The sequence below is a fragment of the Narcine bancroftii genome, chromosome 2 (genome assembly GCF_036971445.1).
Source record: "Narcine bancroftii isolate sNarBan1 chromosome 2, sNarBan1.hap1, whole genome shotgun sequence".
Lineage (NCBI taxonomy): Eukaryota > Metazoa > Chordata > Chondrichthyes > Torpediniformes > Narcinidae > Narcine > Narcine bancroftii.
In genome coordinates this window covers 9,251,551-9,279,525 of record NC_091470.1, presented here as the reverse complement: position 1 = coordinate 9,279,525, position 27,975 = coordinate 9,251,551, and the positions used below count along the sequence as shown (strand labels likewise).

Sequence of the window (27,975 nt, the reverse complement as noted above, 5' to 3'; positions counted from 1 at the left end):
GAAAGAAAAGAATGGACTCTAGAATTTCTGGTGTATTTTTGTTGAATGACAACATTGTCTGACTGAATTAATGCAACCTAGATTGTATACCTAAAATGGATGAGAGGGGGGGGGTGGGGGGTGGCTTGGGAGGAGGGAGGGGGGGGAGAAAAAGTCACTGTAAATGTGTGAAAAAGAAAAAGTGTATATCATGGCTATTGTGATTTATGGTGTGAAAAATAAAAAAATTTAAAAATAAATAAATAGATAGATAGATAGATAGATAAATAAATGGAAGAAGATCCACTTAGAAAGGAAAAATACGAATGATCAAATACCAAAATTATTATTGACACAAAAATCCGCTAATCCCTTTTAGAATAGACAACCTTTCCGTTAGAGCACACATGTCAAACTCTGGCCTGCGGGCCAAATTTGGCCCGCGATATAATTATATTTGGTCCGCAAGATCATTTCAAAAATGTATTAGAGGTGGCCCGCCCTGCAGCGAGAGCCGATGCTATTTTTTTGGTAATGTCAACCCCAACCATCCTCCCCCTTCATTGCACATCCTTCCCCATTGTAACACGAGAAATTGTAACACGAGAAGTCTGTAGATGTTATCAGCTGGCAAGCCAGTTGGAAGGCACCCCGCACAACCAGTCACTTCTCCCACCTGTCGAGTGATGCGGCGGATTGGCGAGCGCCTGTGATTTCCTGTCGGCGCGATGGGCACCGGACAGCATGAGCCCTGCGCGACTGGCACCGGACGGCCCTTCCACAACGCGAGCGCACTTCTCCCGGTCGCCACGGCCTTCAGCGCTTGCACCCACGCGGACCCCAGGGACGGCTGGTTCGGCCCTGCACGTGAAGAGAGAGATGGTGGCTGTCCGCAAAGGCTGATCGGCAGCGCGCTGGGCCTGAGTGGGTGGGTAAGCAGGGGTGGGCAGAGGGTGTAGGTGAGGAGTAATGGGCAGGGGAAGTTATGGTGGTGTGAGGGGCAGTTAGAGGGAGGGATGAGTAGAAGGAGGGGTGGATAGGGAAGAGGTAAAAGGGGAGGGGCAGGGCGAGTAGGGGAGGGGTGATTAGAGGGTGAGAGACGGGTAGAGGGAGGAACAGGTTGAGGGGAGAGGCAGTAGAGGGGTGTGTATAGGATGGGGTGGGTAGAGGCAGACGAGTGGAGTGAGGGGTGAGTAGAGGTTGGGTAAAGAACTGGTCAGGTAGAGGGATGGTGGGTCGAGGGTGAATAGAGGCCTAGAGCCTGAGGAGTGAGCAGGAAATGCTGAGTCCTGATGCAGGCCAAAATGGACACAGCCTGTGAATACTGACTACATCTCCACAGGGACCAAATAGGTTTCCCTCAGGTCAAGCAAAGGGTGAACTTGAGCTACCTACTCCTGACCTGTAACATTATCCTCCTAAAGTTATATCCTAAAGTTTAACATTACATATGTTGAAAGAAGAGAAAACATGCAGACGTTGTTGAAAATTTTCAATGAATATTTAGTTCGGCCCTCGACTTAGTCCAAGTTTTTAATTTTGGCCCTCCGTGAATTTGAGTTTGACACCCCTGCTTTAGAGAATGGGAGAGAAAAGGAATCAAAAGGATATAAAACTGTTTTTTGGGAAATAATTTATTAAAATGTGAACAGTTGAAGTAGAAATATGGAATAACTCACGGTACAATGTTTGCATATCCTCAATTGAAAGCCTATTTAAAGGATAAATTGGGAAACAGCTTGAGATTACCTGAAGGAAACAGCTTTGTATACGTGATTACAGATTTATAACCAACATGTACATTAAGCTGCAAGAGAAGGAAAATGAAATAAACTATAAACCTAAGCAGAAGTGGGAAAAGGATTAAACATAAAGATAAAAAATGAAGTATGGGAAAAGTTGTGTTCTGGAACTATGAAGAATATAATAAACACAAGGTTACGCATGATACAGTATAATTGGTTGCACAGGGTATATATCACTCCTCTAAAATTAAAAAAATGGGATTCAACATTATTGGATAGATATTTTCGCTGTAAGAAGGAAATGGGAACAACATTACATGCAAATTGGGCATGTATGAAAGTAAATAAGTTTTGGGAAGAATTAAATCAGATACTAAATAAAATAACATACCAAAAAACCAGAGATATTTCTTTTAAGTAACATAAGAAGTAGAGAATTAGGCCTCAAATTGGATAAAGTGCAAAAAAAATTCATTATGATCGCCTTAGCGATAGCAAAAAAATGTATAATATCAATTTGGAAAATGGAAGAGAGCCTGAGAGTACAGCAATGATACATAGAAATGAATAAATGTATTCCATTGGAAAAAATAACATATAATTTAAAAAATAAAGTCACAATGTTTAAACATATTTGGGAACCGTACATGGAACATATCAGAGAGAGCGTGCCTAAGACCTCCATCCCCTAAAATGAGAATGAAAATGATAAGACAAAACGACTAGATTCAGTGTGTAATAAATAAATGACGCATTTTTCTTGTTTATTTTCCTTTGTGTGAAGATATTGTTTTATGGTTTTATTGTATTGTATATGTTGAATATTTTTGGGTTTTGGAGGGGGGTGGGTAGAGGGGAGGGAGGGAAAGGGGGGGAAAAAAGGGGAGAAAAGACCTCTGTGTAAATTTAATGAGAAACACTTGTATATATTTTGGTTGATATGGTTCATACTGTGAAAAATAAAAAATTATTTAAAAAAAATTCCAGCAACCAATGCAAAGGAAGTTGTGGTAATCAAATTACAAATGGTCTCAAACCTCATCGGACAATGAAAGATTCGAATCCTGCTCCCAGGCATTCTTGATTTTAAATAGTGGGGCTAGTTTTAGAGCAGCCAAATGATCATAAATAAGAGATATTAAGCCTTTATGGGAAGATTGCAGATAAAAAAAAGCGTGAAGAACAACTGCCTTTGGAATTCCAGGAAAATCACGGATGTGAGGTTGACCAAAGTATCTACTTTTGTAAATATCTAAAATAAAAAGTTTTCGGTAAATTAAATTTTACCACCAATTGATCGAAAGATACAAAAGGGGGTTGTAGGTCAATTGGGTGGGGCAGGCTTAAAAGGCCTGTTTCTGTGCTGTATGTGTAAATTTAAAAAAATAGATGATTTATGTTTGAACCAAGATTGTGTTGAGTTCTGGAGTGAAGTGGCCCCTGGTGAAATCCATCTGAGGCCATTCCTTATGGCTGTCTTTGAATGCCCTTAAGGCGATGGTGAACGAGCATCTGGAAGCATTGCAGTCCTTCCGGGTAGATTTAGATCCAGGGATGATATAATTTTTCCAAGTTCTGACTTGCTTCTCCCACGTGTCAGTGCCCTCAACCTCTGTGGTGGTGGGTTTGGAAAGTTGGATACCATGTCATCAAAGCAGAGGCTAGAGGTTGGTGGGGGGGGGGTTGGTGGTGGTGAAATGACCGTCTTCTGTTTTCTGCCTCACTTGGTGGGGCATTTAACCTCTGAATTAATGAGCAATCAATAATTATCAATGTAATTAAAATGTTCCTTGGAGGCAGATTCTGCTCAGCCAATTTAATCTGAGGTAAGATGCAAAGGTATTCTTCTCAACATAATTTTTCCTTCCTGGAGACTCCCATTGGAAACTGAGAACTGATTCCCTTTTATCTTTGCACAGATGTTGAGTGTACCTTCAAAGTGATGCTAAACCATAGAAACAATCTCTCTCCTGAGTGCAGCCAGTGCTGGCACAGCGATTAGCTGTTTGTGATTTCTTTTTTAGACCACAATTAACCTCTAGCATTAAAGCATGAAACTCATCCTGATTTTATGCCGTTTTGGTATTCAAAGCCAGCATCTTCCTCTCCATTTCTGTAGCTAGTTTGGAACATTCCAGGTGGTGTCCTGGACTTTTGGAGCCGGCACTGCTTGTGTTGCTCTTGTCATCTCCTGCACAGTTAGGAGAAAGGGTATGAACCATGTCTGTGCAGGCTTGCTGTGCTTGCTTCAGAGATCTGAGCCTGCTCCTGGACTGTAGCCATTTGCCTGCTAGAATGGGTGTGCCTGATGACTCCATTTCTCAACTCTGATATTCCCTTACTTGGCAGTGAAACAAGTTAGTTTTGTTTGCCACACCACTGACCCGCTCTTCCCCCCCCCCCCCCACCCCCCCACCATTTCTTTTAAAATTTTGTATGCATTTCCACCCTTGCGTTTCATCAGAAAGGAACAATGATTTCTTTACTGTTACTAGTGTTCCCAGGAACTTTGCAGCTAGAATACTTTGTCATTCTGAGAACGTGGGCGCCACTAGTGAGGGTGTCATGTATTGTCCACTCTGAGTTGCCCTGAGAAGAAAGTGCTACATTTTACAAACTTCAGCACAGTGAAGGGGGTAGCAGCTGTGAGACTGGCTGCAGCTTAATTTTTTGGGCCATTTCCAAAGTGGCTTCTTCCAATCACTTGTGTCACCTGTATGTTAGATCCAGGGACACAGGCCTAACTTCACAAGACCACCACAGATATTGTTCTACTATTGATTCAGAGCTTTTTAAACACTGTGCCCAATTGTGAATATTTAGTGCTTTGTGCCTTTTTATATAATTTTTTTAAATTTAGACATACGGCGCGGTATGCTCTTTTCGGATCACTTCAAGATGTTGATGTTTTACTGACTTTGTTTCAAGCCGTATTTTATATTTTACTTCATTGATGGCCAGACGTGCAATTTCGATGAAATGGAAAGAAAATACTCCACCTACACACGCACAATGGCGAAAGGTCTTGCTTAACTCGAGAAAAAAAAATCAGATAGCTATCAAGGATTCAAACGTGGCGTTCCAAAAGACATGGGCCCAATTTATGGACTATTGTTATTACCTCAAGAATTTGTGTTGTTGTGGAATTTTGGCGCGATGCTGTCCCTCTCCAAGTCGGAGTCACTTGATTCATACACGTCAACGTTAAACTTTGCTTAGAGGAAGGGGGTTTGGAAATTATTTTTTATTTTCTCCTTTTGGAATATTTTTTCATTGTTAAATTTTACTTCATTGTCTTGATTGTGCTCTGGATTTCCTTATTCTGAGAATATTTTGAAAAATTATTTTTTCTAAAATCTTGTAGCACATTGGATAAATCCCAGCTCCGAGCCCTGGTTCTCACGAGCCTGTTTGGGTCCTTCGACCGCAAGTCGCCAACATCCTGCAGCCTGTGAGGATCCCTCACTAGTCCACTGCCATGGTCATCTTCACTGTAGGATCATCTTACAGATATCATAGTTAAAAAAGTGACTCCTGGTAGTGTAGTCGACTCTTCCATGGTGTCAGAGCAGTCTCTGATCCATGTAACAAGGGGGACGTTCAAGAACCTGATGGCTGTTGGAAAGAAGCTGTTCTTGAACCTAGAACTTCTGGTCTTCAGAAAAAAAAATCAGATAGCTGTCTAGTACTTTTATACTTCCTACCCAAAGGTAGCAGAATTGTGTATTGCGTATTAATGTATGTGTGTGTGCAGAGGTCCAAACACGTGTACAAATTTGAACATGGTTAGTTGATATGGAAGGTTAGGGCACACAGGATAGGAAGCCAACGAGCAAATTAGCTCAGTGACAAGAGTCAGAGAGTAGGTGTAAAGGGGAGTTTAACAGACTGAAAGCCTATGACCAGGATTTGGTACCGGGCCCCTTGATTCTTGTAATATACATAAATGATTTGGACAAGGATGTTTGTGGTGAGGTAAATTTTCTGATGACACTAAAATAATGTGCTACATTGGACAGTGGAAAAGGTTACCTGGGTTTGCAACAGGATCTAGGTCAGATGGAGAACTGGACCAAGGAATGACAGATGCAGTTCAACTCCAAGAAGTGCAAGGTTCTGCATGTGAGTAAATCTAACAAGGCCAGAACTTGGTCAGTAACAACAGTTCCCTAAAGTGTTTTGGAGCAGAGGGACATGGCTCTTTAACGATGACAGCATAGGTAGAGGGAGAAGCAAAGAGAGCATTTGGGACGATTGCCTTCATCGGTTGGTGCATAGAATAAATGAGGTGTTATGATGAAGTTAAACTAGACGTGGGTGAGGTCACACTTGGAATATTGTGTGTAGTTAAAGTCACCGAGCTGTAGGAAGGATATTATAAAGATGGAAAGATACAGAAGAGGTTTGTGGGTTTGTTGCCAGGATTAGGGAAGTTGATGGCATAGTTCCTTCAGGGGGTTGGGCACCATGGAACAAACTGCCAAATAAAGTGGTAGAGGCAGCTTCGTTAGTTTCCTTTAAGAAATGGATAATTCCATGAGTGAGAGGGATTTGGAGAGCTCTGGGCCTAATGCGGGTGTGGGACTAAAGCAGGAAGGCATGTTGTTCCACATGGACAAGCTGGGCTTGAGGGCTTGTTCCTGTGATGTAAGACTCTATGTATGTGACAATAAACTTCATTCATCCCTTTTGAAAGTTTCTGGGCCACTTTTAAAGCTGGCTGCTTTTTCTGAAATGAAATTCTCTGTACCTCTCGAGTGAACCATGAGTTGCCATTATCTCAGTTATTGGATCAGAAGATTAACTTTGGTGCTTTAACCATATTTTATCAACCTTGGTAAAATAGTCTGTCCCTTCATGATGAATCAGCCAGCCAGAGAGAGAATTGTGAATAGGCAGGAAACCGCACTGTTTATGCTGCTGGTGTTAACTCTTTGGAGCTTTTACCCTCTTACAAATACCACCTGGAACTTACTCATTTCACTTGGGAATCTGCAGGGGTCGTCCGTCTACTGTATCCGGTGCTCCAGCTGTGGTTTCCTCTACAATGAAGAGACTGGCCACAGACTGGGAGCCTCGGCTCTGTCCGCCACAATGGCGTGGATCTCCCCGAGGCCACCCATTTCAATTTCTCGTCCAATTCCCTTGCTGACATGTCTGTCCATGATCTCTCACAAATTGGAGGAATATCTTCCGACTGGGCACTCTCCAACCAGATGGCATTAATATTGCCTTCTCAGGTCCCCTCTCCCCCCCTCCTTCCGCCAGTTCTGTCTCTTTCCCTGTCTCCTTTCACACAGACAAAATCAATTCTCATCTCTCCCCTGATCATGTCCAATTAACACCTTTTGTTGGTCTGAACTCCTCCCCCAGTGAAGTTATTCCCACTGTCTCTATTCTGAGATGTTCTGTTTTTTTGCTCATTCTTCTTATTCCTTAAGAAGGACCAGCTGAGATCCTAGAGCATTTTGGTGTGTTTTTTTAAAAGCCTGCAGACCTTTGTGTTTCACTCTCCCGGAACTTTCCTCCCATGTTAGCGGGTGTGCCAAGGCGTGCTTTGTCCATGCCAGAATGCTCTTAAGGAGGTGATGTTCAGCCACCTCCTGGATCAGTGCAGAACTTGCTGCAAAGTTATTCCCACATTATGGTTCAGGATCCTTCTTTGCATTCAGGAGATTAAAATTAATTACATCATTTATTGTTACATTTATGGAGATCGCGTGCCAAGCTTTGTTTTGCATGCCATTCAGGCAAGTCATCCCACACTTGAGTACTGCATGTGGTGCAATAATAACATCAATGTTTATGTTGGAGCACTGCAGTCGGTCAAGGAGTGCAGGGTATACGGAAAAGTACAATTAGTGCAGAGATTTGAGTGGGTGCTGAGGGCAAGAAGGGCCTCAGCGCTGAAGGGTTCCTGTCAGAGGTTTGGATCCGGAGCTCAGGCGCCACTGGTTTGAACAAGTCTGTGCAGCAGAGGGTTTGCAAGCATAAGACCTAGGAGCCGTCGAGTCTGCTCCATCATTCAATGACTGATCGGATCATCTCTACCTCCCTGCCTTGTCCCCATATCCATAATTCCCATTCGATGTAGAAATTTATCCAACCTTTTCTTCAATATATTTACTGAGATGGCCTCCACTGCTTCAGTGGGCAGTGAATTCCATGGATTCACCACCCTCTGGGAAAAACTGTTCCTTCTTATCTCTGTCCTGAATCTTGAGGCTATAATCCCCTAATTCTGGTCTCCCTCACCAATGGAAACAACTTGCCTACCTCAATGTTATCTTTGTCTTTCTTAATTTTATATGTTTCTATAAGATCCCCTCTCACTCTTCTAAATTCCAGTAGTCTCAGACGACTCAATCTCTCCTCATCGGCCAAACCCCTCATCTCTGGATGAACCTTCTTTGTTCTGTCTTCAAAGCCAGTACATCCTTCCTCCAGCTGGAGGTGAATCCACTGACACTCAGTGACTTTGCTTCCCTTTTTCTTATTGTTCGGGACACCAGGTGACACTAAAGGTGACTCTGCCTTACGGCAGACAGAAGGCGATTTTGTGCAATATTACTATTACAGTAAAAGAATCTTGATTTTTTAAAAACCCATGAGAGATCTTTGAACAATTAAAACTGTAGACAGACAGGAGACGTTGGATTCTGGAGCATAAAACAGTCTCTGCTGGAGGAAAAGAGCTGTCAGTGTTTTGCACCAAAACCCTTCATCAAGAGAAATGAAACTGGCTCCTCTCCTGCCTCATGGAAGGGGAAGGAGAGTGTGGCTTGGTTAGGATGGGACCTTTACTAAACTGATGGCTGTGGGCGGTAGAAATGGAGTTGATGGAGGTGCTTTGTTCCCTCTGGGCTGATGGCTGTGGGCGGTAGAAATGGAGTTGATGGAGGTGCTTTGTTCCCTCTGGGCTGATGGCTGTGGGCGGTAGAAATGGAGTTGATGGAGGTGCTTTGTTCCCTCTGGGCTGGTGGTTCAGTGGAGTGCTGGTGCTGAGAACTCCTACACAAGACCCTCTTGCCCACAACACACAGATCACACACACATTGAGTGGGGCTTTCTGTTTCTGAAATGCCTGTCATCGCGATTGGCAAATTGCAGCCTTTGTATTATAATGTTCAAAGCCTGTTTTTTGATTTTGGATGAATATTTCTCTTTGATTGTTCAATGAGCTGTGAAGTGTTTAAGTGGACAGTCGCAATGTGACGGTAGATGCGGAAGAGACATCAACCTCTTATCCAGTATCTGTAATTACAAAGTGGGGTTGGTTGGAGAAGGAGAAGCATGTAAAAATCAGCTATGCAGTTCAAACAATAAGATGGTTAGATTGAATACCAAAGCAGCAAGCTTTTTACATGGTAAAAACAGGTTAGGTACAAAGTATATTATCCCATCACACATTCCCAATTCTAGGACATAAAACATTATAGCACAATATGGGCCTTTCAGCCCATGATGTTGTGCCCACCTAGAGTATTTAATTACTCAGGGCATCAAGGGTTACCGGGAGAAGGCTGGGAAGTGGAAGCTGAGCGGGAGGCTGGATCAGCTCATGCTAGAATGGTGGGGCAGACTGGAACAGCCGATTGGGCTACTTCTGCTCCTATATCTTGTGACTTATGTAAACTTACTCCACATCAATCCAACTTTTCCCAACCTCACCCCATAACCGATTTTGCTTCCATCCAAGTGCCTATCTAAGAATCTTTTAAATGTCTCTAATGTTCCAGCCTCCACCACCATCCCTGGCAATACATTCCATGCACCCACCACTCCCTTTGTAAATATACCTACCCCAATGTCTCCCCTAATCTTTTCTCCACTCACCTTAAACAGGTGTCCTGTGGTATTGGTAAGAAAGCATTTTGACAGGTGCAGCGGGCCAGGTACGGTCAGCCTGCAGAGCAACACTTGCTGTGGCCAGAGCTGACTGGTACCCTACACCTTTGGTCCATCTCTCCCTGCAAGCCATTGGTGACTTTGTGTGATACTGGGCTTGGACAGCTATTCATTGCCAGGGTCCTACTCCTGTATGCTGCTGCAGAGCATCTTGTTGGAGTTACCTGGTCCTTCAAATTGCCACTTTGCTTTGGGACAGAGATTTTTAGGGTGCCCTGCATCCATCTCTGTGGAACCATTCCTGTGTCATCCTGGAGGGTCTTTCCTATACCAAACACACCAATAGCATCGTGAAGAAAGCATGGCAATGCCTCCACTTCCTCAGGGGTTTGCGGAGGTTTGGTATGACATCGGAATCGCTGGCAAATTTCTACAGATGTGTGGTGGAAAGTGTGCTGACTGACTGCATCCATTGGCTTAGGACACGAATGTCCCCGAGCGTAAAGCCCTGCAAAACGTAGTGGAACCAGCCCAGGACTTCACAGGTAAAACCTTTCCAATCAAGGGAACACTGCTGTCAGAGAACAGCAGCAATCATCAAAGACCCTCACCACCCAGCACACGCTCTGTTCTTGCTGCTGCCATCAGGAAAGACTCACACCACCAGGTTCAGGAACAGTTCCTACCCCTCCACCATCAACAAACTCAATCAGGGACTCACTTAAGGGTTCTTCTCTTGCACTTTATTGATTTTCTCTCTGTAATGCACAGAGTTTGTTTACATTTTATTTGCTTGCGTGTGTAGATTTGAACAGTTATTCTTTGCATTACCAATAAGTGGTGATTCTGCCTTGCCTGCAGGAAAAGGAATCTCAGGGTTGTATGTGATATAATGTAGGTATTCTGACAATAAATCTGAAATTTGAAACACCAGCTCTGATGGCTTGCAGGGAATGAGTGATAACTCTAAATCTTTTTGCAGGTTAGTTGGATAAATAATGATAAAACCATAAGATATAGGAGCAGAAATGGGCTATTTAGTCCATTCCATCATGAGCTGATCCACTCAGCCCCACTTGGTTACTGGGTTATTGTGTTATGGAGACAAGTTCTGTTAAAAGAGTACATGGACAGTATTTTACCAGAATTTGAAGGTTCATGTTTTTAAACTCGTGTATCTTCTGCCTGACAGGAAATTAGAGAAGAGAGTGTGACTGGGATGGGATGTGTCTTTCAATATGTTGGCAGCTTTCCCAAGGCAGCAGGAAGTGTAGATGGAGTCAGTGGAGGGGAGGGTGGGGTTGTATGATGGCCTGAGCTTTGTTCACAATGTTCTGCAATGTCTGACATTCTTGGGCAGAGTATTCCCTATGCCAAGCTGATGGATCCAAACCGGATACATTTTTAACACTCCAATTTAGGATGCCGGGTATACACTCCCACTGAACTGTTTCATCACGCCCCTGGAGCAGGGACAGCACGGACCCATGCATCGTGGATTCTAGGGCAGGCTGATCAACATTAGAATCATAATAATTTACAGCCAGAAACAGGCCCTTCAGCCCATCTTGTTCTTGCTGACCAAGATGTCTACCTGAGCTTGTCCTATTTTCCTGTTTAGCCCACATTCTCTTTTAAATCTTTCCTGCCCATGTACTTGTTGAAATGTTTTAAACATTGTCGTCATCAGAATTCCTTGTCATGAAATTTGTTGTTTTATGGCAGCATTCGAGATGCAAAACATTGCTATAAACTACATTTAAAATTTTTTTAAAGTGCAAAGGAAGAGAAAAGTGAGTCAGTGAATTGTTGTCCGTCCAGGAATCTGATGGCGGAGGGGAAGAAGCTGTTTCTGTACCACTGGGTGTTCGTCTTCAGGCTCCTGTACCTCCTTCCTGATGGTAGCAGTGTGAAGTGGGCACAGCCTGGGTGGTGGGGGTCCCTTAGGATAGAGGCTGCTTTCTTCAGACACTCCCTCTTGTAGATGTCCTCGATGGAGTGGAGACCGATGCCTGTGATGGTCCGGCCGAGTTCACAGCCCTCTGTAGCCTGTTCCTGTCCTGTGCATTGGCACCTCCGTACCAGACAGTGGTGTGACCAGTCAGAATGCTCTTCACGGTACAACTGTTGAAATTTGAAAGAGTCTTTGACGACATACCAAATCTCCTCAAACTCCTAACGAAATATAGCTGCTGGCGAGCCTTCTTTGCGATTGCATCAACATGGAGGGCCAGGATAGATGTTCAGTGATGTTGACACCCAGGAATTTGAAGTTCTTTTCCATTTCCACTGCTGACCCCTCAATGAGGACTGGTTTGTGTTCTCCACAGCTGCAGTGAGTGATAAACCCAATAAAACTCTGTCATTTGGTTCCCCCCTCCTGAAGTCCACAATCAGCTCTTTTGCTTTGCTAACATTGAGTGCAAGGTGGTTGTTGCGACACCACTCAACGAGCTGATCTCTCTCCCTCCTGTCCGCTTCCTCATTGCTCTCGGTGATTCTGCCGGTGACTGTGATGTCATCAGCAAATTTGTAGATGACATTGGAATTGTGCCTGGCTAAGTGGAGAGCCAGGGAAATTGCATCTGCTGTGGAGCGATTGTGACGGTAGGCGAATTGCAGTGGGTCCAGGTTTTTACTTAGGTACAAGCTAATTCTGGCCATGACCAGCCTCTCCAAAGCCTTTCATCCCAGGAGATGTGAGTGCAACTGGGCGGTAGGTGTTGAGGCAGCTCCCTCTGCTCTTCATGGGGACCGGGATGATTGATGCCCTTTTTAAGCAGGTGGGAACCTCTGACTGCAACAGAAAGATTGAAAATGTCCGTGCAAAGTCTTACTGGTCAATAACATGGTCTTCAAAGCCAAATAGAGCATGCAGTTCTACTGAAGATTGCAGGTGGCTATTACCACGGGGAATTGGAATTTTAAGTGGGGAGAGATATGCCTGTATCTACAAAAGAACAAGTTCAGTTGCAGTGAGTGATAAACTCTTGTCATTTGGGATTAAGTGATCTCTGTTACAGTCATCGTGTGGCGTGATCCAAGCCAAGTTCATCATTAAACCTGCCTGCAAACGCTTTTGGACAAAGGATTGAAAACAAAGCTGTTCGTAAATATAAAATGAATGATAAATTGGTGTAGAAGTCAGGTTAGATGTAAAACTAAATTCATACACACTTGGGGCAAGGACAGCAAAAGAGGAAAAAAAGAAAATAAAGCAGTTTGGCTGGGACAGAAACAGATCAATGAGAGGTGCAGGCTACTTTGATGTATGACAGACCAAGTTCAAGATTATTATTATCTGACTGTACACATACAATCAGATGAAACAGCGTTTCTCCAGACCACAGTGCACACACCTACACACAATATTCAGCACATAATAATCAGATGTATAAAAAGGTAGACATCTTGGTCAGCAAATCAGATGTATAAAAATAATCGGTTAGCGTAAAGGTTAGGCCAACTCTGTTACAGCGCCAGAGACTGGGGTTTGAATCCTGCGCTGTCCATTCGTTCTCCCCATGACTCGATGGGATTCTTCCAGGTGCTCCAGTTTCCTCCCACCCTTCAAAACGTACCGGGGTGTAATTGGGTGTCATGGGCTCGAGGACCAAAAGGGCCTGTTACCATGCTGTATGTCCAAATTTAAAAATTACACGTTTAAATATTTTGGACAAATATTCTGGGACCAACTGAAAGCTTCTGCTCCCACCCCTCTCCCTCCCTAACTGGAAATGCTGGTGCACCTACTCCACTCCAAGCCAAGCCAGGAATTGGTGCTACACTAGTAAATAAAAGGCTTGTCCCTAATTGTACCTGCTGGTCCTAATTTGTGTTTCTGTTGTGGTTTAAACCTTATCTGTTGTGCATGTGGAATAGTGATTGTGAAGGTCTCTTTTTGCATTACAGATAGTGCCTGCCGGCTGAGTCTGATGTTTTGATCAAAGAATCCATTCCAATTAGGCCATTCAAGGGGAATGAAGGGAGCTTTTCAAAGATGAAAGCACCTTGCTAGCTCTTTATTATTGTAATGATTTTTGCTGGAAGAAGCAGAATGGTTCATGCTGCCAGCAATGCTGGAATTTTACAACTGGTAGTTAGCCTTGTTTACAGTGTTTTGTCAAAAATCCACACCCCTGTGCCAAATTATGCTCTTTGGCCTTTATACCCCCCAGACTGCCATTTTGTGTCTAGTTTTCAGATCATATATGGTTTTTACACGTTAATTTCCCATAATAAATTACAATACTTACCTCCGAGGTGGCTGTTCACACAGGCAGGGTGCTTACACTGAGTTGCTTTTGAGGTGATTTCGGAGGCTGGACGTTTAAGGTAGGGGTGGGTTGAATGAGTTTTTAAACTGTTGTGCAAATATTCTTCGTTTTCAGAGGGAGACCCCCCCATCCCCCATCAACCCGCCCACGTGAGTGCCCTCTCTTACCTTCGGTGGAAAGGTGACTCTCAGCCCTCAGCACCCGGTAGGAGAGAATCAGTTGGCGGCTGGCTCAATGTGGGAGCAATGATCATCTTCCTTACCCATAATCCCCCATGCAGCTGGAACTGCTCTGCGTATCTCTGGCTCTGGCAGACCGGTTGCAGCTGCATGGGGGATTATGGGTAACGAAGACAGCCATTGATTCCGCATTGAGCTGTCGCTACAAGCCAGTGTGCTGCTCTGGTGAACTCTGAAGTCTGCCATGTTGGGAGTTGGACGGCCAGGGGGGATGGACAGCGGGTGTTCGAAGCGTGCGGTCGGGCATATTCATTAGCATATTGTTGTGGACAGCCTGCAGTTCAGTTTAGCTGACTGCAAAAATGTCTAGGGTGTCAAAGGAAAAATTCTGGAAGGGAATTAGTTTCCACTTCCTATCTGGAACTTTTTACACAGCCAGCATTGCAGGAATTTTCTGGGAAATTCCCATTATATATTTTCTTTGGCTTGGCTTCGCGGACGAAGATTTATGGAGGGGGTAAAAAGTCCACGTCAGCTGCAGGCTCGTTTGTGGCTGACAAGTCCGATGCGGGACAGGCAGACACGATTGCAGCAGTTGCAGGGGAAAATTGGTTGGTTGGGGTTGGGTGTTGGGTTTTTCCTCCTTTGCCTTTTGTCAGTGAGGTGGGCTCTGCGGTCTTCTTCAAAGGAGGTTGCTGCTCGCCAAACTGTGAGGCGCCAAGATGCACGGTTTGAGGCGATATCAGCCCACTGGCGGTGGTCAATGTGGCAGGCAACAAGAGATTTCTTTAGGCAGTCCTTGTACCTTTTCTTTGGTGCACCTCTGTCACGGTGGCCAGTGGAGAGCTCGCCATATAACACGATCTTGGGAAGGCGATGGTCCTCCATTCTGGAGACGTGACCCATCCAGCGCAGCTGGATCTTCAGCAGCGTGGACTCGATGCTGTCGACCTCTGCCATCTCGAGTACTTCGACGTTAGGGATGTAAGCGCTCCAATGGATGTTGAGGATGGAGCGGAGACAACGCTGGTGGAAGCGTTCTAGGAGCCGTAGGTGGTGCCGGTAGAGGACCCATGATTCGGAGACGAACAGGAGTGTGGGTATGACAACGGCTCTGTATACGCTTATCTTTGTGAGGTTTTTCAGTTGGTTGTTTTTCCAGACTCTTTTGTGTAGTCTTCCAAAGGCGCTATTTGCCTTGGCGAGTCTGTTGTCTATCTCATTGTCGATCCTTGCATCTGATGAAATGGTGCAGCCGAGATAGGTAAACTGGTTGACCGTTTTGAGTTTTGTGTGCCCGATGGAGATGTGGGGGGGCTGGTAATCATGGTGGGGAGCTGGCTGATGGAGGACCTCAGTTTTCTTCAGGCTGACTTCCAGGCCAAACATTTTGGCAGTTTCCGCAAAGCAGGACGTCAAGCGCTGAAGAGCTGGCTCTGAATGGGCAACTAAAGCGGCATCGTCTGCAAAGAGTAGTTCACGGACAAGTTTCTCTTGTGTCTTGGTGTGAGCTTGCAGGCGCCTCAGATTGAAGAGACTGCCATCCGTGCGGTACCGGATGTAAACAGCGTCTTCATTGTTGGGGTCTTTCATGGCTTGGTTCAGCATCATGCTGAAGAAGATTGAAAAGAGGGTTGGTGCCAGAACACAGCCTTGCTTCACGCCATTGTTAATGGAGAAGGGTTCAGAGAGCTCATTGCTGTATCTGACCCGACCTTATTGGTTTTTGTGCAGTTGGATAATCATGTTGAGGAACTTTGGGGGACATCCGATGCGCTCTAGTATTTGCCAAAGCCCTTTCCTGCTCACGGTGTCGAAGGCTTTGGTGAGGTCAACAAAGGTGATGTAGAGTCCTTTGTTTTGTTCTCTGCATTTTTCTTGGAGCTGTCTGAGGGCAAAGACCATGTCAGTAGTTCCTCTGTTTGCGCGAAAGCCGCACTGTGATTCTGGGAGAATATTCTCGGCGACACTAGGTATTATTCTATTTAGTAGAATCCTAGCGAAGATTTTGCCTGCAATGGAGAGCAACGTGATTCCCCTGTAGTTTGAGCAGTCTGATTTCTCGCCTTTGTTTTTGTACAGGGTGATGATGGTGGCATCACGAAGATCCTGAGGCAGTTTACCTTGGTCCCAACAAAGCTTGAAAAACTCATGCAGTTTGGCATGCAGAGTTTTGCCGCCAGCCTTCCAGACTTCTGGGGGGATTCCATCCATACCTGCTGCTTTGCCACTTTTCAGTTGTTCGATTGCCTTATATGTCTCATTCAGGGTGGGAACCTCATCCAGCTCTAGCCTTAGGGGCTGTTGAGGGAGCTGGAGCAGGGCGGAATCTTGGACTGAGCGGTTGGCACTGAAAAGAGATTGGAAGTGTTCTGACCATCGGTTGAGGATGGAGATCTTGTCGCTGAGGAGGACTTTGCCGTCTGAGCTGCGCAGCGGGCTTTGGACTTGGGGTGAGGGGCCGTACACAGCCTTTAGAGCCTCGTAGAAACCCCTGAAGTCGCCAATGTCCGCGCTGAGCTGGGTTCGTTTGGCGAGGCTAGTCCACCACTCATTTTGGATCTCCCGGAGTTTGCGCTGAAGATGGCTGCATGCGCGACGGAAGGCTTGTTTCTTCTCTGGACAGGACGGCTTTATAAGGTGAGCCTGGTGGGCAGCTCGCTTCTTTGCCAGCAGCTCCTGGATTTCCTGGCTGTTTTCGTCAAACCAGTCCTTGTTTTTCCTGGAGGAGAAGCCCAGTACCTCTTCAGTGGATTGCAGTATGGTAGTCTTCAACTGATCCCAGAGGGTTTCAGGGGACGGGTCCGTGAGGCGGGTTGCATCGTCGAGCTTTGCTTTGAGGTTTGCCTGGAAGTTTCCTCTCGCTTCGTCTGACTGCAGGTTTCCAACATTGAACCTCTTTCTGGGGGCTTTATTGTTCCTGGGCTTTGGTTTGAAGTGAAGGTTGAGCTTGCAGCGAACCAGCCGGTGGTCAGTGTGGCATTCCGCGCTAGGCATGACCCTGGTGTGGAGCACATCTCGTTTGTCACTTTCTCGCACCAGGATGAGCAGTGTTAAAAGCATAAAAGACATTTTGAACGAAGACGGTTTGTCGCCACACTCCAGTACCTGTAGTGCAGACTGGTCTCAGAAGGCTGGACTGCCTACCCTACCTCCAGGAACATTGGGGCACCAGGCCTAACTTTGGGAAGAGGGCCAGACAGTGGGCACAGCAGACCTGATGGCCTGCTGGCTGGATCTGTGTTCAGTCCAACGAGGAGGTTTCCTGACTGAACTCTTAAACCAGCATCGAGACCTCGCTTGTCCGGCCCTGAGAGGGATACTACATACGTCACCAGAATCTGAGTCACACCTGAAGGAGGGTTCAGGCTCCAAATGCCTTCCATGGGTTATCTGTGATCTCTTGAGTTCCCCAGCATATTCGGTAGCCACTTGTGGCTGCTGATCTTGGGTGCCGCCACCTTAGGCGTAGACCCTCTATTAACATGCCTATACGGAGCTAATGGCAGTTGGACTGGGTGGCTGGATTCTACAGGAGTGCTGTGTTTCTGCTCCCTTCTCTCCAGTGGCTGCAGAGATCAGAATGGTCGGCTATTCCAGAGCCAAAACAGATGGGGGAGATCTTAATTTTTTTTGCATCTGTATTTACTCAGTAAACTGGCACAGAGTCAATGGAATTGAGGTGAACAAGCAGTGAGGTCATGGAGCCTATGCAGATTAAAGAGGAGGAGGAACTTGCTTTTGTAATCACAAAGAAGGTTCGCCAGCAGCTCTACTTTGTGAGGTGTCTGAGGAGGTTCAGTACGTCACCGAAAACTCTCATAAACTTCTACAGTTGGACCTTGGAGAGCATTCTGACTGGTTGCATCACTGCCTGGTACAGAGGCGCCAACTCTCAGGATAAGAGAAGAGGGTTGTTAACTCAGCCTGCCACATCACAGGCACCAGACTTCACTCCATCGAGGGCGTCTACAAGAAGTGGTGTCTTAAGAAAACAGCCTCTATCCTCAAAGACCCCCACCACCCAGGCCATCCCCTCTTCACTCTGCTACCATCAGGGAAAAGGTACAGGAGCCTAAAGACGAGCACTCAGCGGGACAAGGACAGCTTCTTCCCCACTGCCATCAGATTCCTGAATGACCAATGAACCACAGACGTGGCCTCACTTTCCGTGCACTAGTAATGTTATTTTATATTGTAAGATGGTTATAATCTAAATGTTTGCACGATGATGCTGCCCTAAAACACCAAATTTCATGACTTGTTCATTGTAGCAGCAGCCAAGGGGAAGGATTCATGCTCGACTCGCCCCTGTGATTCCGGCCAACCACACGAAGTCAACAGACTGGGGAATGCGTCGGGAGCGTTGTGACGTCTCTTCTGGTTTCTGGACAGCTGAGCCAGAAGTGACATAAAAGTTCCCTGTAAAACTGATTAAAGCGGTTATTTTGCTGACCACAACTTGAGTCCAGACGTAAGGCGTCACTTTCATGATAATATATTTTGATTCTGAAATGAGGGTAAACAAATCATGAGGGCCCAACGAGGTACAGAATTCCCTCGGACTTTGAGATAGAAATTGCAAGGGCTCTGGCAGATGTATTTCACATGTCCTTAGCCACAGGTGACGTGCTGGAGGATTGGAGGGTAGCTCATTTTGTTAAATTATACCAAATTCCAGTGGGTATAGATGGAGTAATACAACCAGGCTAGGAGAGAGAAAAGCCAGGGGACTTTGGTTTAGGGTGAAAAGGGAAACTTTAAGGGGAACTTTTTTTTTAAATTTTCTGTTCTATGATCTTTAAGTTTTTAAAATTTTTTTATTTTTCACTTGTTCCAGACAGAACTGCCTTGGAAACAGGGTCAAAGAGAGACAAAAGCTAGGGGTCACTAGAGATTCTGCTTTTTTTAAAAAAAATTTTTATTTTTCACACCATAAACCACATTGACCATGATACATACTTTTTCCTTTTCAAATATATACAGTGCCATTTTCTCCCCCCCCCTCCCTCCTCCCATCCCACCCTCCCTACCTCCCCCCCCCCCGTCCATTTAAAGTACAAAATCTAGGATACATTAAACCAGTCAAACAATGTTGTCATTCAATAAAAATAAACAAGAAATTCCACTGAGTCAATTCTTTTCATTTCCTTCTCCTTTCGTTAATTTAGGTAGTGAATGTCCCCGGTAGGTTTTCTCTATTGTGTTTCATGTAAGGCTCCCATATTTGTTCAAATATTTCAATATTATTTCTTAAACTATATGTTATTTTTTCTAATGGAATACATTTATTCATTTCTATATACCATTGTTGTATTTTCAAATTATCTTCCGATTTCCAGGTTGACATTATACATTTTTTTGCTACGGCTAGAGCTATCTTAACAAATCTTTTTTGTGCATCCTCCAAATCAATTCCAAATTCTTTGTTTTTTATGTTACTTAGGAGGAAGATCTCTGGGTTCTTTGGTATATTGTTTTCTGTAATTTTATTTAATATTTGGTTTAGATCTTCCCAAAATTTTTCTACTTTCTCACATGTCCAGATTGCATGAATTGTTGTTCCCATTTCTTTTTTACATCGAAAACATCTGTCAGATACTGTTGGGTCCCATTTATTTAACTTTTGAGGTGTAATGTATAGCCTGTGTATCCAGTTATATTGTATCATACGTAACCTCGTATTTATTGTATTTCTCATCGTTCCAGAACATAACTTCTCCCATGTTTCCTTTTTTATCTTTATATTTAAATCTTGTTCCCATTTTTGTTTAGTTTTACCATTTGTTTCCTCATTCTCCTTTTCTTGCAGTTTAATATATATATTTGTTATAAATCTTTTGATTATCATTGTGTCTGTAATCACATATTCAAAGTTACTTCCCTCTGGTAAACTCAGCCTGCTTCCTAATTTGTCCTTCAAGTAGGATCTCAATTGGTAATATGCCAGCGCTGTATCTTGAGTTATATTGTATTTATCTTTCATTTGTTCAAAGGATAAGAATCTATTTCCTGAAAAACAATTTTCTATTCTTTTGATCCCTTTTTCTCCCATTCTCTAAAGGAAAGGTTATCTATTGTAAAAGGGAGTAACATGTTTTGCATCAATATTAGTTTTGGTAATTGATAATTTGTTTTATTTCTTTCTATGTGAATCTTCTTCCAAATATTGAGTAGATGATGTAATACTGGAGAACTTCTATGTTGTACCAATTTTTCATCCCATTTATATAATATGTGTTCAGGTATCTTTTCCCCTATTTTATCTAATTCTAATCTAGTCCAAACTGGCTTTTCCCTTGTTTGATAAAAATCTGATAGGTATCTTAATTGTGCGGCTCTATAATAATTTTTAAAGTTTGGCAGTTGTAAGCCTCCTTGTTTATCTTCTTCTTCTTTGACTTGGCTTCGCGGACGAAGATTTATGGAGGGGGTAAAAAGTCCACGTCAGCTGCAGGCTCGTTTGTGGCTGACAAGTCCGATGCGGGACAGGCAGACACGATTGCAGCAGTTGCAAGGGAAAATTGGTTGGTTGGGGTTGGGTGTTGGGTTTTTCCTCCTTTGCCTTTTGTCAGTGAGGTGGGCTCTGCGGTCTTCTTCAAAGGAGGTTGCTGCTCGCCAAACTGTGAGGCGCCAAGATGCACGGTTTGAGGCGTTATCAGCCCACTGGCGGTGGTCAATGTGGCAGGCACCAAGAGATTTCTTTAGGCAGTCCTTGTACCTTTTCTTTGGTGCACCTCTGTCACGGTGGCCAGTGGAGAACACGATCTTGGGAAGGCGATGGTCCTCCATTCTGGAGACGTGACCCATCCAGCGCAGCTCGATCTTCAGCAGCGTGGACTCGATGCTGTCGACCTCTGCCATCTCGAGTACTTCGACGTTAGGGGTGTAAGCGCTCCAATGGATGTTGAGGATGGAGCGGAGACAACGCTGGTGGAAGCGTTCTAGGAGCCGTAGGTGGTGCCGGTAGAGGACCCATGATTCGGAGCCAAACAGGAGTGTGGGTATGACAACGGCTCTGTATACGCTTATCTTTGTGAGGTTTTTCAGTTGGTTGTTTTTCCAGACTCTTTTGTGTAGTCTTCCAAAGGCGCTATTTGCCTTGGCGAGTCTGTTGTCTATCTCATGTTTATACCATTGTTTATACCATTCTGTTAATTTATCTAGTGCTATCCTCGGTTTCCCCCCTTTCCATAAAAATTTCCTTATTATTTTCTTTAACTCTTTGAAGAATTTCTCTGTCAGGTGTATTGGCAATGCCTGAAATAGGTATAATATCCTTGGAAAAATGTTCATTTTAATACAGTTTATCCTTCCTATTAGTGTTACAGGTAAATCTTTCCAATGCTCTAAATCATCCTGTAATTTTTTCATTAGTGGATAATAATTGAGTATATATAGTTGGCCGAGATTTTTATTTATTTGTATACCTAGGTATCTTATTGCTTGCATTTGCCATCTGAATGGTGATTCCTTCTTAAATTTTGAGAAATCCGCATTATTCATAGGCATTGCTTCACTTTTATTTACGTTAATCTTGTAACCCGACACTTCTCCATATTCCTTCAATTTCTTATATAATTCTTTTATTGATATTTCTGGTTCTGTTAAGTATACTATAACATCATCCGCAAATAAATTGATTTTATATTCCTTGTCTTTTATTTTTATCCTTTTTATATTATTTTCTGTTCTTATCAATTCTGCTAGTGGTTCTATAGCTAACGTGAACAATAAAGGTGATAGTTGGCATCCCTGCCGTGTTGACCTGCTTATGTTAAATTGCTTTGATACATATCCATTTACTGTCACTTTCGCCAATGGTCCCTTATATTATGCTTTAATCCAATTAATATACTTCTCCGGTATACTTCTCCGGTAGACTGAATCCAGTTTGGTCTAGATTTACCATTTTCGGTACATACTCTGCTAATCTGTTTGCTAATAGTTTAGCTATTATCTTATAATCTGTGTTAAGTAAAGATATTGGTCTATATGACGCTGGTGTGAGTGGATCTTTCCCTTGCTTTAGTATTACTGTAATTATTGCTGTTTTACATGAATCTGGTAAGCTTTGTGTTTTATCAATCTGGTTGATTACTTCCAGGAGGGGTGGAATTAATAAATCTTTAAATGTTTTATAGAATTCTATTGGGAATCCATCCTCTCCTGATGTCTTATTATTTGGTAATTTTTTTATTATCTCTTGTATTTCTACTATTCCAAATGGTTCTGTTAATTTATTTTGTTCCTCTATTTGTAGTTTTGGTAGTTCAATTTTAGTTAGAATTTCATCTATTTTCCCTTCTTTCCCTTCGTTTTCAGTTTGGTATAATTGTTCATAGAATTCTCTAAAGTTTTCCTTGATCTCCTTTGGATTATATGTGATTTGTTTGTCTTTTTTCCTTGATGCCAATACCATTTTCTTAGCTTGTTGTGTCTTGAGCTGCCATGCAAGAATTTTGTGCGTTTTTTCCCCTAGTTCATAATATTTCTGTTTTGTCTTCATTATATTCTTCTCCACCTTATATGTTTGTAATGTTTCATATTTTATTTTTTTATCCGCCAATTCTCTTCTTTTAGTCGTATCTTCCTTCATTGCTAATTATTTTTCTATATTTACTATTTCCCTTTCCAACTGCTCTGTTTCCTGATTATAGTCCTTCTTCATCTTGGTTACATAACTTATTATTTGCCCTCTAATGAACGCTTTCATTGCATCCCATAGTATAAACTTATCTTCCACTGATTCCGTATTTATTTCAAAATACATTTTAATTTGTTTTTCAATAAATTCTCTAAAATCCTGCCTTTTAAGCAACATGGGGTTTAATCTCCATCTATACATTCTTGGAGGGATGTCCTCTAACTTTACTGTCAATATTAAGGGTGAATGGTCCGATAGTATTCTAGCTTTATATTCTGTTTTTCTTACTCTATCCTGCATACGAGCTGATAACAAAAATAGGTCTATTCTTGAGTATGTTTTATGTCTAGCCGAGTAATATGAATATTCCTTTTCCTTTGGGTGTTGTTTCCTCCATATATCCAAAAGTTGCATTTCTTCCATCGATTTAATTATAAATTTGGTTACTTTGTTCTTTCTGTTAATTTTTTTCCTAGTTTTGTCCATATTTGAATCCAAATTCAGGTTGAAATCCCCTCCTATTAATATGTTCCCTTGCGTATCTGCTATCTTCAAAAAAATATCTTGCATAAACTTTTGATCTTCTTCGTTAGGTGAATATACATTGAGTAGATTCCAAAACTCCGAATATATCTGACATTTTATCATTACATATCTCCCTGCTGGATCTATTATTTCCTCTTCTATTTTAATTGGCACATTTTTACTAATTAATATAGCTACTCCTCTTGCTTTTGAGTTATACGACGCTGCTGTTACGTGTCCTACCCAATCTCTCTTTAATTTCTTATGCTCCAATTCAGTTAAATGTGTTTCTTGCACAAATGCTATATCAATTTTTTCTTTTTTCAGTAAATTTAGCAGTTTCTTCCTTTTAATTTGGTTATGTATTCCGTTAATATTTAAAGTCATATAGTTCAGCGTAGCCATTTTATACTTTGTTTATCTTCCCTTTCCGTTTCTCCATCATTACCTTTCCTTCTTATCCATTTCTGCTTTCTTGTTTTGAACACTTTATAAGACAACATTTCTAAAACATCAAACATTTTCCCTATTCTCCTATTTAAAACTTCTTTAACCCCAATCTCCCCTCCCCCTCCTGAGTTGTCCTTTATCCCTTGTCGGACAACCACATCTCCCCTCTCCATTTGGATTTGCGAATTCACTCGCAAACGTCAGCTGATTCTGCAGTACCGTAACTCCTCCCCACCCAGCCCCCTCCAGAAAAGATTTCAATTTTCATATGTAACAAAGGTCACTCTTTTAATTCCCTCCTTATTCCCTCTATTCCATTTCCCTCCCTTATTAATTCTTGTCTATACTCTATATATTTTCCTCTAAATACGGATACATTCATGTATACTGTAAGGTAAAACATCATGAGATGGGAATGTGTAAGGAGTTACCCTGTGCAGGGCTGTAACAAGAAGGGGAGGTGTCCTTGTACTCCTGTTAGGTAAAACATCATGAGATGGGAATGTGTAAGGAGTTACCCTGTGCAGGGCTGTAACAAGATGTGAATGCATCCTTGTACTTACAAGATAAGAGAGACATTGATGGATTGAGAGGCAGGAAGCTAGCAGGGAAAGGATAGCAACAGTTTTAGTCATTGGACAAGTAATGATATGATGATGTTCTAAGCACGTATCCAAGGGTATAAAAAATCATAATTTTGCTGATAACGGCAGAATGCATTCTCCGACTAACATTGTTAGTTGCAAGTGTTACAATCCGGTAATAAAGAACAAAGAACCCTGATTTCGACTCAGTCTGGTGTTTGTCTCACTCATTCATGAACAAAGCAGACCTAACAATACACACTATATATATACACGCATATACCCCTTTACACACATACATATAGATCGTGGTCATTTTTACTCTTATTACATGTCTTCATCTCTCTGCTTGTTTTGTAGTTGTTCTGCAAATTTCCTTGCTTCCTCTGGATCCGAGAATAGTCTGTTTTGTTGCCCTGGAATAATTATTTTAAGTACCGCTGGGTAACTTAACATAAATTTATATCCTTTTTTACATAAGATCGTTTTCGCTGTATTGAACTCCTTCCTCTTCTTCAGGAGTTCAAAACTTATGTCTGGATAGAAAAAAATTTTTTGACCTTTGTATTCCAGTGGCTTTTTGTCTTCTCTTATTTTCTTCATTGCTTTCTCCAATATATTTTCTCTTGTTGTATATCTTAAGAATTTTACTAAAATGGATCTTGGTTTTTGTTGTGGTTGTGGTTTCGGGGCTAAAGTTCTATGTGCTCTCTCTATTTCCATTTCTTCCTGTAATTCTGGCCTTCCTCGGACCCTGGGGATCCAATCTTTTATAAATTCTCTCATATTCTTGCCTTCTTCATCTTCCTTAAGGCCCACTATCTTTATATTATTTCTTCTATTATAGTTTTCTATCATATCTATCTTCTGAGCTAACAGCTCCTGTGCTTCTTTAGCTTTTTTATTAGATTCTTCCAATTTCTTTTTTAAATCTTTTACTTCCATATCTACAAATGTTTCTCGTTTTTCCATAATTTCCACTCTTTTTGCCAATTCTGATATGGCCACTTCCATTTTATTCATTCTTTCTTCTGCATTCTTAATTCTTCTTTTTATCTCCTTAAATTCTTGTAATTGCCATTCTTTCACTGATTCCATATATTCTTTAAAAAAAGATACATCCATTGTCTTGCTTTTCTCTTCTTCTTCCACTTCTTTCTGTTCTTCTTCTTCTTCTTCCTCTGGGTTGACCATCTGTTGTTTCCTTGTTTTCTTTTTACCCTCTTCTTTCTTGTTGTCGTTATTGTCCGTGTTCTGCACCTGCTGCTGTGCTGCAGGTGTCTCTCTCAGCTGTGGAGATCGACTCCGCAGCTGTTCCCCCCTCCCGTCAGTGGGTTTTTTTTCATGCGCATCGCGCATGCGCGACTCCTGCGCACTTTTACTCGGCTCTGAGCCATTTTTGTAGTCCCGAGCCCAGGACCTCCACTGACCTGTGGGAGCGGGCCTCTCTCTCCGCGGCGGGCCTCTTCGGACACGTAAGGCCTTCACCTTCTTCTTCTGACGTCTTTCCTTCTTCTTTTCTTCCCGTTGTTTTTGGTGTTTCTTTCTTCGCTGCCATTGTCTTCACACTTTTACTTTCACTTTGTTTTGGTTTTTAAGTTTGTGCCTTTGTTTTTTCTCTATCTTTTTTTAACTTTTCTGGAGAGGGCTGGAGTTCCCCGACCGGCCACTACTCCATCACATGACTCCCCCCAAGAGGAACTTCTTCACACAGAGAGAGAGGTGGGAGTGTGGAATGAATTTGCCATCCAGCTGGAGAGGGCCCAGACAGAAAATCAGGCCTTGTTCCTCCAATTTATGGCTGGACTTGGTGGGATAGCACGAGGCCATGGACAGACATGTGAACATGGGAGTGGGGCGTAGAATTGAAATAGTTGGCCACTAGTAAATCCCCAACACTGATGCGGACGACTGCCAGATCCTTTGCAAGTTCGATCTCAAGGTCTGAGGGAATGCGATACATTGACGGGCCCTGTGGATTTGTTCGCCCCTCATTTGCCTTTGTCCAGGGCCTCATGAACTCTTCCACCTCCCAAGCCCGCATGTCCGCCCATGGCCTCATCTACTATTCCACTTCAACCATGGCGTCTGCAGACTTTTGTGTTTTACTACTAAAACATAGTTTATCAGGTTATTATGTCATCCTAGTCATAGCATCATGCTGGGCCTAGTTTTGCTGTTTGGATATTTCTGTGTTCCAACAGGACTGGTTTTGATTTGTTTTTAAATGTTTCGAGGTTGTGAAGGGCACTGAAAAAATTCAACTCTCCTTCGATTAAAAAGGCCAGAGGTTGGCTCTCTGAATTTTTATTTTAGGAGTGGCCTTAATCTGAAGGCACATTTGTACATACTTCTGGTGAGGTCCAGAATTGAATCTGAGGGGCCTAATGTTGAATGCCAGGAATATAATGAATTTTACTTATTTACAAAAGAATTTGGTTTCAAAATGTAATTTTTTAATGTTTGAAGTACTGAAGCATTCTTGTGGAACCCTAATGGAATCCACATTTTGATTTTAAATTGTACATTTCACTGATTTAATAATAATGACACTGATTTTCATGGGAACACAAAGCTGTCTAGTGTTTTCCCAGAGTGTGTCTTACCAGGAATTGTTTCCCCTGGGGCATTTATGTGGAGCGCAGAGGTTTCTGAAGTACCCTTCCCACAGAGGCCTACACCAGGCGGGCTAAATTTAACACAGAGGTCAGCAGTCGGAGAATTGAGGTTAAGTGTTCTACGGTCGCAGACAGCAAAGTCAAATGTAATCCACACACTCACGCCTTGTGTAGAGCGGGAAGAACTCACTGAGGTCTCATATGAGCCTCGGAAGAACTTCCCTATCCTAGAAAGATACATGCTTCTGAATTTTGTAATGATTCATAAGAAGGTTCACAGGGGCGACAGACAGCTGGTTTCAGTTTGAGATACAAATATGTTTTTTTTTAAATGTCCAGCCTATGAATCAAGCAACAGTGAATAAATGAAAGACAGTGAATTATCTGCCTTGAAAAGATAGCCTAAAACTGTGGTTGAAATTGTGCTGGTTAGTTTACAGCTTGAGATTCCATGAAATATACGAGTTCTTTTGTATTTTAAAAGCATTAAATCTTACATCAACCCAGAGGAGCAGCAGAAAAATATGTACTTTTTCATTTCTTTTCCCCAACATTCCATGAAAAATGATTCCTTGATTTTAGGATTGTGACCTGATGTGGTTTAATATCACCAGAAATAACCATTTCAGAATCAGGTTTATTGACCTGGACATTTGTCACAACATTTGCTTTGTGGCAGCAGTATTGAGCATTACAGGTGCAAAGATTGATATAAATTACATTTCCATAAATACATTATTTAAAACTAAATGAATCAGTGCAAAAGAGAAGAAAATGAGGGCGTGTCTGTGGGTTGTTGTCCGTTCAGGAATCTGATGGGAAGGGGAAGAAGCTGTCCTTTGTGCTGCCTGCTGTTTGTCTTCAGGCTCCTGGACCTCCTTCCTGATGGTAGCAGTGAGAAGGGGGGCAGGATCTGGGTGGGGAGGGTCCTTGAGGATCGAGGCTGCTTTCTTGAGACACCCCCTCATGTCGACATCCTGGATGGAGTGAAGACTGAAGCCCGTGATGGCACAGGCCGAGTTCACAACTCTCTGTAGCCTTTTCTTGTCTTGCGCATTGGCACCTCCGTACCAGACAGTTATGTTTTTATACACAGCTGCTGTATTCCAGAAAATTATTCCCA

At 42.8% G+C, this 27,975-nt stretch overlaps 1 protein-coding gene across 4 annotated transcripts in view; it reads left to right on the top strand.

The window, feature by feature from the left end:
- Positions 1-27,975, top strand: part of brf1b (BRF1 general transcription factor IIIB subunit b) — a 430,911-nt gene that overhangs the window by 104,330 nt on the left and 298,606 nt on the right. For 3 of the 4 annotated variants that reach the window (XM_069915761.1, XM_069915763.1, XM_069915764.1), the window contains exon 4: positions 2,888-2,946. The exons of the other annotated variant lie outside the window; for it this stretch is intronic. In XM_069915761.1, the coding sequence (XP_069771862.1) occupies positions 2,888-2,946 (59 nt within the window). The remainder of the gene's footprint in view (positions 1-2,887; positions 2,947-27,975) is intronic. 4 annotated transcript variants of the gene reach the window in all.